The sequence below is a fragment of the Giraffa tippelskirchi genome, chromosome 13, assembly GCF_054371585.1.
Source record: "Giraffa tippelskirchi isolate mGirTip1 chromosome 13, T2T-mGirTip1v1.2.pri, whole genome shotgun sequence".
In the NCBI taxonomy this organism is placed as follows: domain Eukaryota; kingdom Metazoa; phylum Chordata; class Mammalia; order Artiodactyla; family Giraffidae; genus Giraffa; species Giraffa tippelskirchi.
In genome coordinates this window covers 20,102,039-20,120,983 of record NC_137287.1, presented here as the reverse complement: position 1 = coordinate 20,120,983, position 18,945 = coordinate 20,102,039, and the positions used below count along the sequence as shown (strand labels likewise).

Below are 18,945 nucleotides of genomic sequence, written 5' to 3'. Positions count from 1 at the left end.
AACAACTCAGAGGTGGCTTGTGAATCTGCTTGAAATGTCTTTCCGAGGGAGCGAGGCTTGGATGGGAGACGGGAGGTATCCCTTTTGTGCCTGGGTCCATATTTTCTTCCCTGTCTGTCACTAGGAGCCTACGGCCCAACTTCACCTGGTGGCTTCCCGCATACTCTGCCAACTTTGGTGGGACAGATTTTTGTGTTTTAAGTGCTTGTAACTGTTCACAGTAATATTCTGGTGATCTCAGAGAGACAGCGGTGATCGGTCTTGAAGAGAGGTCTTAGTTCCCTGCCTAGGAATTGAACCTGGGTAGCTTGGATGGAAACCAGGAATCCTAGCTGCTAGTCCGCCAGGGGCTAGAGACTTGGTGCAAAATTCCCCTGGCCCTTGTCCCCGCTGAAAAATGAAGTTCTCAAACAGGCAAAAACTGCAAAAACAGGTACAAAGTTTATTATCAGAGACACAGCATAGCATGTGGGGAGAGCATAGTGAAATAGTTTGTTTATTTAAGACAGAAGGAACAAGGCAAAGAGACACGCCCGGGAGGGTGTGGGCGTTTTCCCTAATGGAGAGGAGCCCTAGGAAAGAGGCAGTTAAATGATTTATATAGGGCAGTTCTTTAGGGTCTTCCTTTACCTTTGGCTGGCTATCTTATTTCTTTTCCACACCTGACTTGGCCTAGGGCCCTCCCCAGTATGCTTACACAGGTTTTGGCCAAGATGGATTCCAGCGCAGAGGCCTGTTGGAGGTTTGACAGCACCTATTATGGGGTAGCACCCCCTCCTTTTGGTTGTTTCATCTCTTTGCTCCAGCAGAGCTCAGCTCCTGCCACTTTGTCCTCAGCGTGTCTAGGGAAAACAGATCTCCGATTTACTCTGCTGGACAAACTCCAACTGTCCAGCCCAGGGGCCCATCTACCTCCCACTTCATTAGGGTAGGTTGGGGTGTGGCAGGGCCTATAGGACCCCTCTGTTGCCAGGGTACAGCCATCCCCATCAGACTAGCTCACTGGATGGGACTGGCTGAGTTACAACTCAACTGCAGCTACCAGCTACCATATCAGATTTTTTTTTTTTAATAAATTTATTTATTTTAGTTGGGGGCTAATTACTTTACAATATTGTAATAGTTTTTGCCATACATTAACATGAATCAGCCATGGGTCTACATGTGTTCCCCTTCCTGGACCCCCCACCCACCTCCCTCCCCATCCCATCCCTCTGGGCCATCCCATTGCCCCGGCCCTGAGCCCTTGTCTCATGCATCGAACATGGAATGGTGTTCTGTTTCACATATGATAATATACATGTTTCAATGCTATTCTCCCAGAACGTCCCACCCTCACCTTCTCCCTCAGAGTCCATAAAATTGTTCTATGCATCTGTGTCTCTTATTCTGTCTCGCATATAGAGTTATCGTTACCATCTTTCAAATTCCATATATATGCATTAGTATACTGTATTGTTGTTTTTCTTTCTGGCTTACTTCACTCTGTATAATGGGCTCCAGTTTCATCCATCTCAGTAGAACCGATTCAAATGTATTTTTTTTAATGGCTGAGTAATATTCCATTGTGTATATGTGCCACAGCTTCCTTATCCATTCGTCTGCTGATGGACATCTAGGTTGCTTCCATGTCCTGGCTATTGTAAACAGTGCTGCGATGAACATTGGGGTACACGCGTCTCTTTCAATTCTGGTTTCCTCGGTGTGTATGCCCAGCAGTGGGATTGCTGGGTCATATGGCAGTTCTATTCCCAGTTTTTTAAGGAATCTCCACACTGTTCTCCATAATGGCTGTACTAGTTTGCATTCCCACCAACAGTGTAAGAGGGTTCCCTTTTCTTCACATCCTCTCCAGCATTTATTGCTTGTAGACTTTTGGATAGCAGCCATTCTGACTGGTGTGAAATGATACCTCATTGTGGTTTTGATTTGCATTTCTCTAATAATGAGTGATGTTGAGCATCTTTTCATGTGTTTGTTAGCCATCTGTATATCTTCTTTGGAGAAATGTCTATTTAGTTCTTTGGCCCATTTTTTGATTGGGTCGTTTATTTTTCTGGAATTCAGCTGCAGAAGTTGCTTGTATATTTTTGAGATTAATTGTTTGTCTGTTGCTTCGTTTGCTATTATTTTCTCCCATTCTGAAGGCTGTCTTTTCACCTTGCTTATAGTTTCCTTTGTTGTGCAAAAGCTTTTAATTTTAATTAGGTCCCATTTGTTTATTTTTGCTTTTATTTCCAATATTCTGGGAGGTGGGTCATGGAGGATCCTGCTGTGGTTTATGTCGGAGAGTGTTTTGCCTATGTTTTCCTCTAGGAGTTTTATAGTTTCTGGTCTTATGTTTAGATCTTTAATCCATTTTTAGTTTATTTTTGTGTACGGTGTTAGGAAGTGTTCTAGTTTCATTCTTTTACAAGTGGTTGACCAGTTTTCCCAGCACCACTTGTTAAAGAGATTGTCTTTTCTCCATTGTATATTCTTGCCTCCTTTGTCGAAGATAAGGTGTCCATAGGTGCGTGGGTTTATCTCTGGGCTTTCTATTTTGTTCCACTGGTCTATATTTCTATCTTTGTGCCAGTACCATACTGTCTTGATGACTGTGGCTTTGTAGTAGAGCCTGAAGTCAGGCAGGTTGATTCCTCCAGTTCCATTTTTCTTTCTCAAGATTGCTTTGGCTATTCGAGGTTTCTTATATTTCCATACAAATTGTGAGATGATTTGTTCTAGTTCTGTGAAAAGTACCATTGGTAGCTTGATAGGGATTGCATTGAATCTATAGATTGCTTTGGGTAGTATACTCATTTTCACTATATTAATTCTTCCAATCCATGAACACGGTATATTTCTCCATCTGTTTGTGTCCTCTTTGATTTCTTTCATCAGTGTTTTATAGTTTTCTATATATAAGTCTTTTGTTTCTTTAGGTAGATATATTCCTAAGTATTTTATTCTTTTTGTTGCAATGGTGAATGGTATTGTTTCCTTAATTTCTCTTTCTGTTTTCTCATTATTGGAGTATAGGAATGCAAGGGATTTCTGTGTATTAATTTTATATCCTGCAACTTTACTATATTCATTGATTAACTCTAGTAATTTTCTAGTAGAGTCTTTAGGGTTTTCTATGTAGAGGATCATGTCATCTGCAAACAGTGAGAGTTTTACTTCTTCTTTTCCTATCTGTATTCCTTTTACTGCTTTTTCAGCTCTGATTGCTGTGGCCAAAACTTCCAAAACTATGTTGAATAGTAGTGGTGAAAGTGGGCATCCTTGCCTTGTTCCTGACTTACGTGCATTTTGTCAAATCATTCTCACCGCACCCTGCAAGATAGATCCATTTGACAAAACAGGAGACCGGGCCAAGGGGATTTAGATAACTTGCTTACAGATTATCTGCAGATAGATGGTGCTAAGATTATTACCCAGGTCAACTTAACTTTTTTTTTTTCAACTTAACTTAACTTTTAAGTCTATGTCACATGATCAGATGCAATTTGCAAGGCAGTGAGATGTCACTGACACCCTGTGGTCTCTGGAATCAAGCTGACCAGACTCTGAATCTTGGTTCTCCTCCTTTACCTTGTATGATCCTGACCAAGTTGTTAACTTTTCAAATTTTCTGTTAAGTGGAGATAATCTGTGAGGATCAAGGCTATAAAAACATAGGCAAATAAAAGGGACAATTACTATTTGAGGGCTAGTTTATTTGAAGCCAGCAGCAGCTTAGGTTGAGGATAAATTTTAAAGAATAGATAAGAACAATATGATACTTTGTTGACATGGGGAAGTGTTTAGAATTTATTTCATCTAGTTTTAAAAAGCGGCTTAAAGAATAAAGTGATGATTCTACATTTTTTAGAGAGTAAAAAGCATTCATCAATCATCCAGCCATCCAGGACATAGACCAAAATGTTAACATAATGAAGGTATTGGGGTGGTAGAATTATAAAGACTTTGTTGTTTCCTTCTCTTGGCACTTGTGAACAAGTTGTTTGTTTCTGCATAAATAGATCAGTTGTCAGATCTGAGCGCAAATCCTAGTCAGTTACTTAAGCTGTAAATCTGTCCCTTGTTGTAGAGCAGACTTCATAAACCTATTGGATTAAATGAGATCATGCTTGTAAATCACTTATACAGTATCTGGCTAATAATAAGCACTTCATATATAGTACCGTTTATCCGTTGAACAGCACTCAGTGCCAGCTCTGTACTGGGATCTGGAGATTCAGGCGTGGGCCAATCAGATGTGGCTTCAGCTCTTGTGTGTGTGTGTATGCCAAGCAGCTTCCCTCATGTCCAAACCTTTGCAACCCTATGGACTGTCACCCACCAGGCTCCCCCATCCATGGGATTCTCCAGGCAAGAATTTTGGAGTGGGTAGTCGTGTCATCATCTATATTCCCATCAAGATTGTAAACTCATACAGTAGCTCATACAATCTAGATGGGACTATAGACAATGCCAGATATGCAAAGAAATAAACATGTAGATCTGGATATTCACACATTTTATTTCCTATGGAAGAAATGAACAGGTTGTTCTGAGAGAGAATAACAGAAAAAGGAGAAAAGAGGGAGCTCTTTTACTTGGAGGTGATCTGGAATCGCTTTTCTGAGGAGGTAGCATTTAAATTGAGACTGAGGAAAACAAACACTGCATGTTTTTTAAATGAAAATTTGTTAAAAAATGAAACTTGCTATCCAGCACAAAAGACCTCTCTCTTGCCGACTTCTTCCTAAATAGACACAGAGATCACATATTCCCGATAGTAAGGGACCTTCATTATCAGAAAAGGAGGCTTTAATCTTTCCTTCTTTGCCAAAGGCCAGACCATTTGGAATATTGTCTGACTCTGCTCGGGAGAAAAACCTTGGTCTACAGACAACTTTTAAAAATGATCAAATGTGTGTGCGGCTCTGTCCGTGGCTGGCTGCTGCTCACTGGGTGGGACCCTCCTGCATTCTCCTGCTGCAGAGAACCATACAGCATAAAAAGATCCTGAATTTCATTGAATCTCCACATTTAAAAAAAAGAGAGGCTCCTTTGTCTTTTACTCAGACTATATGCTTGGGTATCTTTTCATCATGACCTAGTCTCAGTTCCTGAAGATGCCCTGACGTCTTGATGGAAGCTGGGCAGGAAGCTCCCCTGTCCCATGGCCTCACGTTGTCAAGCCCGGTTAAGCAGCGAGAAGTATGAGGCAGACCCTTATCCTCTTCTCCAGCGTCTTCTTCTGTCCCTGATCTCTTTTCACTTCTGTTTCTTCCCTGGGCTCTTTCCTTCCTTCCTCCAAAGAAGCAATATCTTTCTTTTTGATCCCACTCAGCTTAGATGTCACCTCCTCCAGAAAGTCTCCCTGGACTTTCTTCTTTCTCTCTGAGCTAGTCTTCTCAGGTTCCTCACCTCTGTACTCAGTGGCAGCATGTGTTACATGGCAGCATGCTGTCCGTGTGTACATCTGTCTCCTCTGCTGGACTGTACGCTCCATGATGACAAGGGCAGGGACATCTTATATGCCATCTTATTTCTGGTACCCAGCACATCAGTAGATGGAAGATGCCCATTTAAATAAGCTAAATATTAGCCTTCGTCATCATTCCCTTAGCACCAAAATACACACTAGGGCAGCTATTAGGGAAATCTTAGGGATTTTAACTAACATGAAGCTCATTAAACAGCACCAGGCAGATTTTAACAATTTGGTTAAATATTTCCACTCCTTTTATTCCTATTTTCCCCCTTTTCTCTACTGCAATAGCTCCCTCATTTAAAATAGGCTTTGTAGGGACTTCCCTGGCAGTCCAGTGGTTAAGACTTTGCCTTCCAACAGAGGGGGTGTGGTTTGATCCCTGGTCTGGGAATTAAGATCCCACATGCCTCATGGCCAAAAAAGTCAAAACATGAAGCAGAAGCAGTATTGTAACAAATTCAGTAAAGACTTTAAAAAAATGGTCCACATAAAAAAAAAAAACCTTTAAAAAGATACTTATTAATAATACTACTTGACTGTTATTTAAATTTTCAAAAACACCATAAGCATAAAAGATAGAAAAGTCAAAAGAAAAAAGAAAAAAGAAAAATCAGTCTGTAACTCTCCCAATCTCTACAAGCACATATATGATACACATGCAGATAGTATGTACACATTTATGTCTATAATTTATAAAATGGGAACATATTGTACACACTGTTATTAATTATATATAACTGTTATTTGAGATTCTTATACATCTTAATTTTTAAAAGTATTTTGCATGGTTATACATAAAAATAGTTATATCATTATTTATTCAACTCTTTTCCCTATTGGTTAAGAGTTGATTTAAAAGAAAATTTTTTTTTCCCCTCTAACAACTCTTTGATGAACACTCTGTCTCTTGAACCTCAGAATGTGGGATCTTAGTTCCCTGACCAGGGATGGCAGCGTGGAGTCTTAACCCCTTCACCACCAGGGGTGTCCCTTCCTGTATTTCGATGGGCTAAACCCAGGTGTGTAGAGGAGGGCTCCAGGAAAAGCTCCTGGAGGAAGTGACTGGAGACAGAGGACATGTAAGCAATGACAGGCAACAGGGTGGGAGGCAAGGTTCCTGGTGGAGGAGACAGCTTGTGCTCAGGCTTGGAGGTGAGCGTGCATGAGCGTTCCAGGAACTGGGAGGATTTCAGCACAGCTGGAGGGTGTGTTGGGGGTGGGAGCTGAACTAGGGGAACGTGGGCAGTGAAGGGGTTATTGGCCAGGTGACCAGCACTGAGTCCTAAACAGCCTATAAGCCATGCTGAGGAGTGTCACTTTGGGCCATGGGGAGCCAGCACAGACAAGAGCAGGGAAGTGACATATCCAGGTTGGAGTCTTTGAAAGATCCCTGTGGTTGCTGTGACTGAGCCAACTCCACATTTGACAGCTAGACTTGGAGCTGTTATTAACACAACGAAACAGAAATTAGAAGAAAGTGAAGAAAAAGAGGGGAAAAAAAGAGCTCATATGTAACAGTTCACAGATAAGATTTTCAAGTGGTCTTGGCTCTTAAATTTGGGGGCTCAAGCGAGCACATCACGATCCTCACTCCCCTCTCCAACCGTGGAAGAGGTTCCGTGTGACTTTAAATAACCTCGTTGGCTTTGGCCCCCCATTCCTGTTCCAGGAGCCCCAGTGATGACAAAGGGGTTGGGTTTTCTTCTGAGTGAGGCTGAAGCGTCCCCAGCCAGAGAAGCAGGTGTGGTCCACGCTGCGTTTGTAATTAGATCCCAGCCGCGGAGCTGCCCATTCTCCAAGGACACAGCAGGCGCAGAGCTGATCGGGCTGCGCCTCCCAAGGGCTGACGTCTCCATTTAGGGAGCGCTCCTGAAGCTAATGGGCAGTGACAGCTCCATTTGAAAAACACGGAAACGCTTAGGGAGGCTGTGATCTGCCGGGCTCCTAAGCTGCTTATTAGCAGGGAAATCACGCTCCCGCTGTATTGTGCCCCCTTGGTTAACCCCTGTTTCTGCATCTCCTCTCTGTTATCTCACTTAAAGATTTCATTGTTCTCCAGGCAGTGGGGGGAGTGATGGGAGAGGAGGCTGCAGAGCTGCCAGAAGCTGTTTCTCTGTCTCCCATCACAGCCTCTGGGGAGGCCTCAGCAAAGCAACAGCCTTCTGGTGTGGATGGGAAAGGGATGGGTTTGTTTTCATTTTTGTTTTTGTTTTAAGAAAAATGGCCCCTGAAGACTCTGTGTCTCAGCTTCCTGTGCTGGCTGGTTGGGGTCCCAACACCCAGAAGCACCCACAGGGCTGCCTTGTAACATGCCATCCCACTCCTCCAGTCCCTGCCGCTGACATCTCTTTATTTTTTCCAGCTCCATCCCTTCTGCTCCCTCTTTTTCCACAGCCCTGTCCACCATTTCTCTCCTCTGGATGATCGCAACCATCTCCTACCCTCCCGGCTGCCTCCATCATCAGTCTAGTGCCCGCTCCGTTCCGGTCCCAGCGAGGGGACTCCTGTCTGACCTTTGACATCTCCACTGGATTCTCCAACTTACCATGAATGAAACCGAGTCTCCATTTCTTTTACCAAACATGCGTTACCCCAAGTGTCACCCACTCACCAAGTGGCTCAGACCACAAGTCTTCTCACACCCCACAACCAATCCATCAGCAAATCTTATCAACTCACAATTCAAAGTAGACCCCTCCCCAGTCAAATGCATCTTTCCATCTCCCCCGCTGTCACCTTCCTCCAGGCCACCATCCTCTCTTGCCTGGCTTATTGCAGCATCCTCCTGATTGGTCTGACTGCTCACCTTTCCCCCTTGTCCACCCATCGGTCTGTTTTGGACACAGTCCCAATGTTGTTGCTTAAACGTAAGTCAGAGCCTGCCTCCTCAGTGCTCAGACTTCTCCAGCCGCTTCTCATCAAGCTGTGCTGAAATGCCCCTGTCTTCACAGGGCTGGCGCGGCCAGTGATCTGGCTCCCAGTCCCCTCTTGAGCTGTCAGACCCCTGCTTGCCCCTTGGCCACTGCTCTGGCCACACTGGCTTTGTGGCTGTTCAGTGACCACGCTCAACAGGCTCCTGTCCTGGGTCCTTTGCCCCTGCAGTTCCCTCTGCCCAGAATGTTCTTTTTGCCAGTGTGTCCACAGCTCCTCCTTGCTGAAGGCTTGCCAGAACATCACCTCCAAGCTGACTGGTTTATGAAAAATGGCATCATCTTTACTCTCTACACCTGACTCTATTTTTCTTAATGTCACTTATTTCCATCTGGCATTATTATTTTTCTTTGTTTTTGTTGTTTTGGGGGAGTTTTAGCCATGCAGCATGGCTTGTAGATCTCCGTTTCCTTGACCAGGGAGGGAATCGGGGTGCCGGCAGGGAAAGCATCAAGTCCTAACCACCCAACTGCCAGGGAATTCCTCATCTGGCATTAAAATATACATTTACAGTTATATTTTTATGTATTTATTGATTGCCTTTCTTCTCCAGTAAAATGTAAGCTCTGTGAGGCATGGATTTTCTATGATTTACTATTAACACAGGGCCTGGCACATAGTAGGTACTCAAGAAGTGTTTCATGAATGAGAAAATGAATAAACAATGAAAGGATCTGGACAATAATCCTGACCACACTGTGTTGACCTCGACGGCAAAAGTTTTGTGCGGACAAAAGTTTTCCCCCACTGGCCAGCAGAAAAATCCTGAGTCTTGATCATGCAGTTGGGGGTCCCTTATCGGTACTGAGGCCAAGCTGTCAAAACAGCTGAAACAATTTAGTTTGGAATAACAAATGTGCTTCTCCAAGTCTGACATGAGTCTTTAAAAATGCAAGGCTGTTTCCTCAGTGTTTAGAACTTAAATATCATGGAAACACACCATCACAGGAAGTGGATGCTGTCAAGGGGGGGAACTGTAGTGGAAAACAAGAACCAACGATGCTCACAGCTCAGCTGTGTTGATCCCTTACTCCGTGCCAGGCATGGTGTCAGTCACACATGGGATCACATTTTATCCTCATCAGGACCTCATTTGAGAAAAATTAGAGTTGTCTCTAGTGTACAAAAGAGGAAACTGAGGCTTGAAGGGAGTTGGCCAGGGTTGCACACCTAGCGGGCAGTGATGCCAGGATTTTAACCCATGTCAGCCTTACCCCACTCTGTGCCATCAGTCGCCAGTCCACCAACCATTTTGCAACATGGCACTGGGAGCTTGGACTCTGACAGACAAACCTGGCTGACACAGTAGCTCTGCTATTGGTTAGCAGTGGGACCCTGAACAAATTACATCACCTCCTTGGCCTCAATCTCCTCATCCATTCAATAGGGATGGCCGTAATACTCACTTCCTAGGGTCTTTGGGAGGATAAAATAAAAGTAATACAAAGAAAGAGCATTCTAGCGTGCCTGGAACATACAAAATGCATAATAAACATTAACTGTCATAATTATAAGTGTCTTCCCAAGTGGCTCAGGGGTAAAGAATCCGCCTGCCAATGCAGGAGCCACAGGAGACTTGGGTTCAATTCCTGGATAGGGAAGATCCCCTGGAGAAGGAAATGTCAGCCCACTCCATTATTCTTGCCGGGATAATCCCATGGACAGAGGAGCCTGGTGGGCTACAATCCATGCAGTTGCAAAGAGTCAGATAGGACTGAGGAACTGAGCATGCATGCACATCGCAATTGTCATTACTACCACTACCACTATGGTATTAGGTTGTGGTTGCCTCCTGTAGATACTGAAACACTTAGAGATTTCATGCAGATGGGTTTGCTGGTGAAGAATGAAGATCAGGCTTAGTGACTCAACTCTTCTCATTAGATGGGAACTGGTGTGTGCATGTGTATGTACTCATGCATGAGTGAACACATGTCCACACACACACGTGCACGCATTATCACTCTACCTCAGACCAGGACCTTTTCATAGAGACGGACAGCAGGATGCATGAGAAATGGTGACGGTTTCTTTTCGAGAGCTTGGGGAGATCGCCTCCCCAAGCACTGGGTTGGCTTTCATCCCACACCCTTCATTCCCATCTAGAGGGAGAATGGCTGCGTTTATTTCCTGGTACCTTGTAATTAAAGGTCAATGACTTCTCCCTCCAACCAGGGCCTCGTGGTGGCCCCGCCATTGCAGGCACCAAACCCGGGTTTGGATGTTTCTTTCCATTAACTGGAGCGTGTAAACACTCTTGTATCTGTGGAGTTGGAGAATGTCTCCAGAGATGACTGGGAGCCAAAGGACAGCACTTTAAGGGACCTGCTGCTTAATATTGGGAATCTCCAAGGTGAAGTATAAATGGGTCATTACTTAGAATCTTGTACCACAAGAAATATCTCGGGGACCTTAATCCCATCTCCTTCAGGAATGAGCTTGGCCAACTCCTTGGGGTGGAGTTGGGAGAACATGCCACATGCCACCAGCCCCACCATCCCATGCTGCCATCCAGCTCCTGACTGCCCAAGACACCACGGGCAGCTCATGAGCTACAGGAACGGAAGGTCGGGAGCCCAAGGTCACCTGCCAATCCGTGGTCATGAGAATTTTGCATTTTATGTTGCTCTCATTTCTGATCATCGAAGCAATCTCTCCAAGGTAGTGAAAGGGAAGGGCTTGGAGAAGCCACACCCAGTTTTGTTTGGTTCTCTTCTGTTTTCAGTTTTGTTTAGTTTGTTTTTTCCACCCACCACAAATTCTTCTCTTCCCCTCTCATAGTGTGGGCGAAATGCTGAAAACTTCGACCGATTTTTCACCCGCCATCCACCAGTTCTAACACCTCCTGACCAGGAAGTCATCAGGAATATTGACCAATCAGAATTCGAAGGATTTTCCTTTGTTAACTCTGAATTTTTAAAACCTGAAGTCAAGAGCTAAGTAGCTGTGTAGATTTCCGTCCTTCATTTCTGTCATTCAAGCTCAACGGCTATTGTGGTGACATTTTTTTTTTTTTCATTGCAAAGTTGCATCCATGTTTTATTTGCTGATGAAACTAGAGTGACCATGTTTCGGGACCCAAATGTCCTCAGGTAGTTTTGGAGCATCTCTGTGAGATGGGATTATGCAGATGGCATGTTGAAAATGTGGCTGCATAATTAGCACATTATCAAAGTCCTTGTAGCATCCCCAGCATGTCAGCGATGTAGATCCAGTGGGGACAGAACATGCCTGCTTTCTCCCCCTTTTTCCTGCACTGCCATTTTCATCCCCTTTCCAATGCCAACCATCCAATCTAGATTTTTTTCCTGCCAAACAAGTGGATAATCGGATGCTAACAGTATTCTCCTGCTTCCGGTCCTGGAGCTTGGCTTGTATCCAAGTTGATGGTTGCTTTGCCTTAGGTGGAATTTCCTCCATTCCTCCTGGTTTGGAGGCCCCAGGAGGTTTGGGAAAGAAATACGCTAAAAATAAAATTTTATTTATTTATTTTTTAACTCAGAAGTTAAGAAGATTATCTAAGCCCTTTAAATATTCCAAGAGTGTGCTTTTAGACAGTTTCAATCTAAGGGCACCTCCAGGAGTCATAAGACAACCAGCTTGGGTGCTACCTTAATGCTGTAATTTCTGGTTCCCTGAGTCCCCCAATCACCTTCATCCTCAAACTACTTGAACAGGGCATTTGGACTCACTCCCTGAAAAGACATGGTCACTTTAGCAAAGTCCCAAAGGGCCATGGTTTTACATTACATTTCAAACTTTATTTGCTTTGGGGTTTTATTTCTGTTGTTGTTCAAATGCAAAAAAAAAAAAAGTTACTCACTTTTGTTACACATGCTTTGAAGTACGTGTCCAAATGTTATTAACCACAATGACCTGCTTTGATTTACCGAGAAGACGGCTCTAGAGCCTGGCAGACCCATGCCTGCTCGGATGGGATTTATCTAGGTTTGTTGCTGGCTTCAGAAAGCTAATTAAGTGCTCTGAGAAAGACGCCATTTCTTGAAAGCATAGACAGTTGTATTCTTCACTTTGATGTTGTTTTGCAAGATGTTTGTGGAAATGTTTGTATCTGGATATCTGTTATGTGCCATTTTTCTTCTAGCATCGAGATACAATAAAAAAAAAAAAAAGCAAGAAAGAAGAAGAAATACTATTTCAAGGAAAACGGCTGTCTATGAAAAACATGGGCCCTGCAGAATGGGGCCTCCTGAGGCTTCAGGACAGAAAAAATTAAAGCCAGAGCTTAATCTTGGCCCCAGTGTTCAGCCAGTCAGAGAGACTGAAACTGTGGATCATTTAGAGACTCCTGGGGGCCTTTGATGGGGTGGGGTGAGCTGGCTGGGGGTCTCCAATGAGATCAGAGCTCAAGGCCCACATTCTCACCAGAGGCAAGTTTAGGGGCCAGGTAGGGGCAGGGCTGGGGCTGTTGAGTTTGTTATCAACATCTCTATGCCTCTCAGCTCAGACTCATCCTTTCTAGCAAATAGCTTCAAGAGCCCCCAGAACCCCAGGGAAACCCCTTGATTGGGGAAATTTCCATTTCTGTCTGAGCGGACAAGGACAGCAGGTGGTCCCCCATCCCGGCCTCCTGTCCCCCGCTGTCCTCAGGCAGCCCTGAAGGCAACTCTTGTCACAAGTCAAGTGATTTCTGCAAGCACCAGGGCTTCTAAGAGACCATCACGGGAACTTAAAACACTTGACGAATGTCCTTAAAGGGAGACTTCTCATCTTTAAGAAAATTGTGATTTGATTTCCACTTGGGCAAAGCCCCCTGCTGTTCGCTCCTTTCTGCCTGCTCTCGTCTCCTTGCTAGGGGCTTGGGGACCATCCCTGTGGCCACTATTGTGGGTCACAATCTAGACATCAGGGGAAGCAGACACGAAGCCCTAGCTCGCAGGTAGGAGGCTAGAGAAGGAGGAAAAATGGGGAAGAGCCTCCTCGTTGTATTGCTGGGAAACTGGCATCAGGAGGGAGGAAGTGACTTGCCCAAAGTCAGCCAGTTAGAATGCAAACCCAGTTTCCTGCTTCTCGGTGCGGTTCTCCTTCCTCTGTGACTGCCGTCTCTGAGCCATGCCCACCAACAGACAGGTTATTTGAGGTCTTTCATCTGGCTGTTGGGTCACCAAGCCTTTACTTGGATATACTCTCAGGAAGATTAAAACCAAGGAGAAACGTTGGGCCATCGACAAGTCTTTAGAGACAACTTTAGAGAACAATGTAGGATGGACGCATAGATATAAATAGATAGGTAGGTAGATAGACATAAATAGACATAAACAGAAAGAATATAATGTGTGTGTGTATATATATGTATTATATTTACTGCACTCTCCATTTTCCAAATTGCTGCCATTATTTTTCAAAAGTTTAATAGTTTGCAGAAGTAGATACTCAAGCCAAAGCCTCTGTTCCCCTAATACACTGAGCTGAGAGTTGTTTAGGGAAGCCTTCTGTGAAAGGTAAATTCTGCCTGCAGTGCGGGAGACCCAGGTTCGATCCCTGGGTCAGGAAGATGCCCTGGAGAAGGAAATGGCAACCCACTCCAGCATTCTTGCCTGGAAAATCCCATGGACGGAGGAGCCTGGCAGGCTACAGTCCATGGGGTCGCAAAGAGTCGGACACGACTGAGCGACTTCACTTTCTTTCTTCTGTGAAAGGGAGGGATCATTAGAATTCTTGCAGTTGCCTATTCCATCAACATTCCAAGTGCAGAGGAGACTGAGAAGCAGAGCTTTCAACAGATGTAATCTCAGTGGAATACTTTGCAAACATATCCAAGAAAGATTTTTGAATTAATTTTTGTGATTGTGCATGTATTCCACCCTCCTTCCATTCACCCAGCCAGCATTTAGTGAGCACTGACTGTGTGCTGGGCTCTATCCTGGGTGCCAGGAGCATGGTGGGGAGCATGAAGATGCAACCCAGGAAGGCAGTCATTAAACAAGTTCTTAAAAGCATGATGTGATCTAGAGATAACTCATCTCTAGGTTAATCAGGGAAGACTTCTTTTAAGAAAGGAAGAGTCATCAGAAGACTTTGGGGTTCTTTCTCTGTGGAGACCACATTGGAGGCTAAAGGAGATGCAGCAGCACCCTCTTGACCCAGATTTCTGGTCCAGTCCTATAGTGCCTAGGTGGGAAAAGAGAGACAAGAACTGGGGTGAGTTTCCTTCTAGAAGGCCAAAGGCACAGTCTCCATACTTGATCCAATCACAGAATCACCAAGATGTGAGCTGACAGATGCCGGTATGATGAGAGGGAACTAGTCTCAGAACTCAGTCCCAAGTCCTTAGTCCAGATTCCTGCAGGCATGACCCTTTCTGGCCCTCGAGGAGACACTGCCCCTGGCTTGACACCACCTGGTTCTTCTAGATGAGACAGGCTGATGTTTTCCAGAAGAACTTAAATTAGAGGGTCGTTTTTTAAAAAGAAACTAAATAAGAAAATCCAAAGAAGCCTGAACACAGTCCAGGGTAGCCATGGCTAGTTGTGTACCAGGATCTTAGAATCCCCCTTTCCCTTTGTTGGACTCCTCACTGACCTTCTCTTCTAAGGACTATGGTCACAGTGACCATCTTGGGGAATTACTAGGAAGCTAGTGGAATTAGTGGGGCTTCCCTACTGGCTCAGATGGTAAAGAATCTGCCTGCAATGCAGGAGACCTGGGTTCAGTAACCTTCCTGGGGTGAGTGCAATATTTTCATATGACTTCAGATACTATCAGCCTGGAAAGGAATTTTCCCAACAGAGAGGCCCATTCTTTCCCAACTTCTAGGGTAAAGTTCAGGGATCTTTTCTACTGAGGATCTGCCCACAATGGCAAGTCCTGTTTGGACCATGTGGCTGATTGAAGCATCACCAGTACAACAAATGGGGTAGGACTTTCATCATTGGGGATGATGCAAAGGGAACCTCTGCTGGATGCCCACAGGCAGGGAAAGCCAGGGGACCTAAAAGGGGGCAGCTGCCTGCCTTCTAGCCTCAGATATTCCCAGGGCCCACACCCAGCCCTGGAGCTCTCAGATCTTGAAGGAGCCTCACACAGTTCTATCCATATTGGGGCTCACAATGGACAAGGGCCCATGTGAGTGACCCATAGGATCAGTGGGAGCAAATTCCATTATTTTGCTCTAGAGTGAGATCTCTAGCTTGGGGGCAACTGTAAGTTGTCAAAAGCCAAGAGGCTCATCTTTCATTAAGTCTACATTCATCAGTTCACTCATTCAGCAAATAATCATGGAAGGCCTGCCATGTCCCAAGTCTTGGCACTGGAAATATACAGGCAAGGACTTTACCCTCCTGCAAAGAGGCAATAAATAATCATGACAATTTCTGACAGCAGCAAGTGCGATGAAGACAATTAGAAAGATGTTTAAGTATGACTAGTGGGGTTCAGAGAGGGAGGCACAGACAGTATTAAAGGAAAAGCTGTCATTCAGGCCTTTCTCTGAACACAGGAAAGAACACACATGGTGCCTGGGACAGCACAGGACAGGCTGGCAGCTGGCAGGATGAAAAAAAAGAGTGGGTGGGACATGGCAGGAGATGCCCACCACCCAAAACACAGCTCCACCACCATCTTCAGTTCACGCCCCTCTGACCGCACCTGCTGAATTGAATTCTTCATATTCCCCTCACTCCATACCCCCACACATACACCACAAGAATAAGTGGGGAACTTTGTAGGGACATTTTACCTGTCTTAGGGGAGCAGTCAAAAAGAAGGTATTCTTGTGAGAGGTATTTTGCAAAGGGCAATGAGGTCAGCAATGAGAAATCCTTGTCAGTCAGTGCCCTTTAGGGGTTAAACCTAAAGCAGGGATAATGATCAGCCAAACTCTAGCAAATCAGTCAGTTCTCTCCCTTCTTGACAATCTGACACCACTCTGGCTTCAGCCAGGTAACCTGCCCAGTACCAGTGAAACCCATGCGTTATCCTTGGTTATCCTTGCAATACACCAGCCATCAAACTGTCCCCCAGTCAGAGAGGCTAAGACGAAGCATAATTGGGAATTGTGTGGTCAGGTAAAAGTCACTACCCCGCTGTGCAATCTTGGGCAAGTCACTTTACCTTCCTGTGCCTCAGTTTTCTCATATGTCAGAGCACTGCGGGCGAGGAGGTCTACCTGCCCCCAGGTGGGTGGTGAGGATGGGAAGATCATAGGCTGGCAAGGACCCTGATGAGGTGAGAGCATCACACAGATGTGAGATCTTTTCATGAGCCCACACTCTGACATCCCCTGGTGAAACTTGGCCCAAACTGTAGTTAATAAACTGGGATTGATGTCCCCTCCGTGCCCCCACCCCTCAAAAATGAAACGTCAGACTAGGAGGATAGGATATTTTAAGGCTGCCTTTCCAGACTGAGTTTGTTAACCAGATGCATCATCATCAGATCTCTGATGATCATCAGAAGAACCTCTGGCTGATGAAGACTCAAATTCTAGCCTCTGGGTGGATTTCTGAGCATCCCTTCAAAGCCTCGATTGCACCAGGGAATGTGGGATGGATAGTGATCCCCTCCTTTCGCTGGGCAGTGATCTGATATCCCCATTCTTGCCACTCTGCCTTCTGGGGATCTGAGTGGTTGAGTTCTTCTCCTTTTTAAAGAAAGAAGCCTCCTAGCCACAGGGGGCGCTCTTGAATGATTTTCTCCCGGACTCTCTACCGCATGACTATTTCTATGACATTATACCTTGTAAGAGGTAGTTTCCAACTCATCTCAAAGGCGAAGAAAACAACACACACACACCATATTTTCTGGCAATCCCTAAAGAAAGTCAATGTCTCATTTCCTTAGAAAATTTCCACCAAGTTTTCTCTCCAGAAGCCAACATACAATGTGAAATGGAAGCCAGGGAATAGTATTACAGTGCAGCTGCTAAAATCGGTCAGCACAGGGCTCCTCCCGACTCTGCCCATGAGACGTCATCAGCTTCCCAATAACTGGCATGTCTCGGTCACATTTCCTCCTCCTTATGCCATGTTAATGTGTTTGCTTTCCATTTGGCAGAGAGACAAGCGAGACACCTCCAATTTCGACAAAGAGTTCACCAGACAGCCTGTGGAACTCACGCCTACTGATAAACTCTTCATCATGAACTTGGACCAAAATGAATTTGCTGGCTTCTCCTATACTAACCCAGAGTTTGTCATTAATGTGTAGGTGAATGCAAACTCCATTGTAAGCCTGGAGTGTAAGACTTCAGGCCAAGTGTATGTATCAATTCTAGTCTTCCAGGATTCATGGTGCATATGCTGGCATTCCACACATGGAGAGCTTGTCCTAGAGGGCTTTTCTTTGTATGTGTAGCTTGCTAGTTTGTTTTCTACATCTGAAAATGTTTAGTTTAGAATAAGCGCTTTATCCAATATTAGAGGTACAATTTTCCAAACTTCCAGAAACTCATCAAACAAACAGACGATGTCAAAACTACTGTGTCTGATACCAAAATGCTTCAGTATTTGTAATTTTTAAAGTCAGAAGCTAATGTTCCTGGTAAAAGTTTTTACAGTTATTCTATAATATCCCCCTTGAATGCTAAGCATGACTGGTATTTTTAAAAATTGTGAGTAAGCTTTGCAGTTACTGTGAACTATTGTCTCTTGGAGGAAATTTTTTGTTTAAGAATTGATATGATTAAACTGAGTTAATATATGCCAACTCTTCTTTACATGTCTGCTTTTAAATAGAGTCTGGTGCAGTGTTTACAAACAGGGAAGTCATAGCCCAATCCCATAGATGAGCTTCGTTTCATTTGCACAGAATTTCATTTAATTGAAATTGTTGTCAACATTAAAAAATGAAATTTTTATGTAGATTTCTGGACTTTCAGATTCAGTTGAAAAAAAAAAGTCAGAAGACTGGCAGCAGTGGGCCTGTATTTCCATGTGGAAATAAATCAACAGAACTGAGAAATGACTGTCTCTTTAAAAGCAGTGCGTTCTCCCATTTTACCACAGTCTCCACCACCCTCTATTGTCCTACACTCTCATCCACTTCCCCGGATGCTGTGGCCCTTTGAGGTAAAGATCTGTGCTGTTTGCCAGTCACAGGTTTCGTGACCTTAATACTTTCCTGTGCCCGTAATTAGGGTATCTGCGCAGTCATCCAGTTGAGTGGTTGGTATGTAAGTCAGTCCTCAAACACAAAGCACATGACACAGTTTCATGACAAAAGTCAACAGGGAGGTTGGCGTCAGGACAGAACACTTCTGTGGTCTACGAGGATGTTACTCGCGTTTGTAAAACTACTTAACTTTCTAATATTTTCTCCTAGTTCTGTATCTGCACCAGACAAAACAAACAGGGGTTTGCCCTTTTCTCAACAGCCATACTTGTCCAAGGAAGCCAGAGAGGAGTGAAAAAAATAAGGGAGATTGCTTCTAAAAGCTGGCGGCATGATAAGGAGACCCATTCTTTGAGATCAGAGTGGCATGTTACTGAATCACTGGGTATGAGCCTGACACCTTCTTCTCTGAATGAAATCAGGCTTCTGTTTTCTTTTTGAAAGCTGTAGTAATCCAATCGATAACACCTGCCTTT

At 44.5% G+C, this 18,945-nt stretch overlaps 1 protein-coding gene across 2 annotated transcripts in view; it reads left to right on the top strand.

Annotated features, from left to right (window-relative positions):
- PRKCB (protein kinase C beta) overlaps positions 1–18,064 on the top strand; it is a 367,575-nt gene extending 349,511 nt beyond the window's left edge. Inside the window, exon 17 of one of the 2 annotated variants that reach the window (XM_081554487.1) lies at positions 17,414–18,064. In XM_081554487.1, coding sequence (XP_081410613.1) covers positions 17,414–17,566 — 153 coding nt within the window. In that variant the 3' untranslated portion in view covers positions 17,567–18,064. Of the gene's footprint in view, positions 1–11,179; positions 12,162–17,413 lie in introns of those variants that run through there. The other variant, XM_081554486.1, reaches the window with a different exon arrangement.
- Positions 18,065–18,945: the final 881 nt, after the last annotated feature.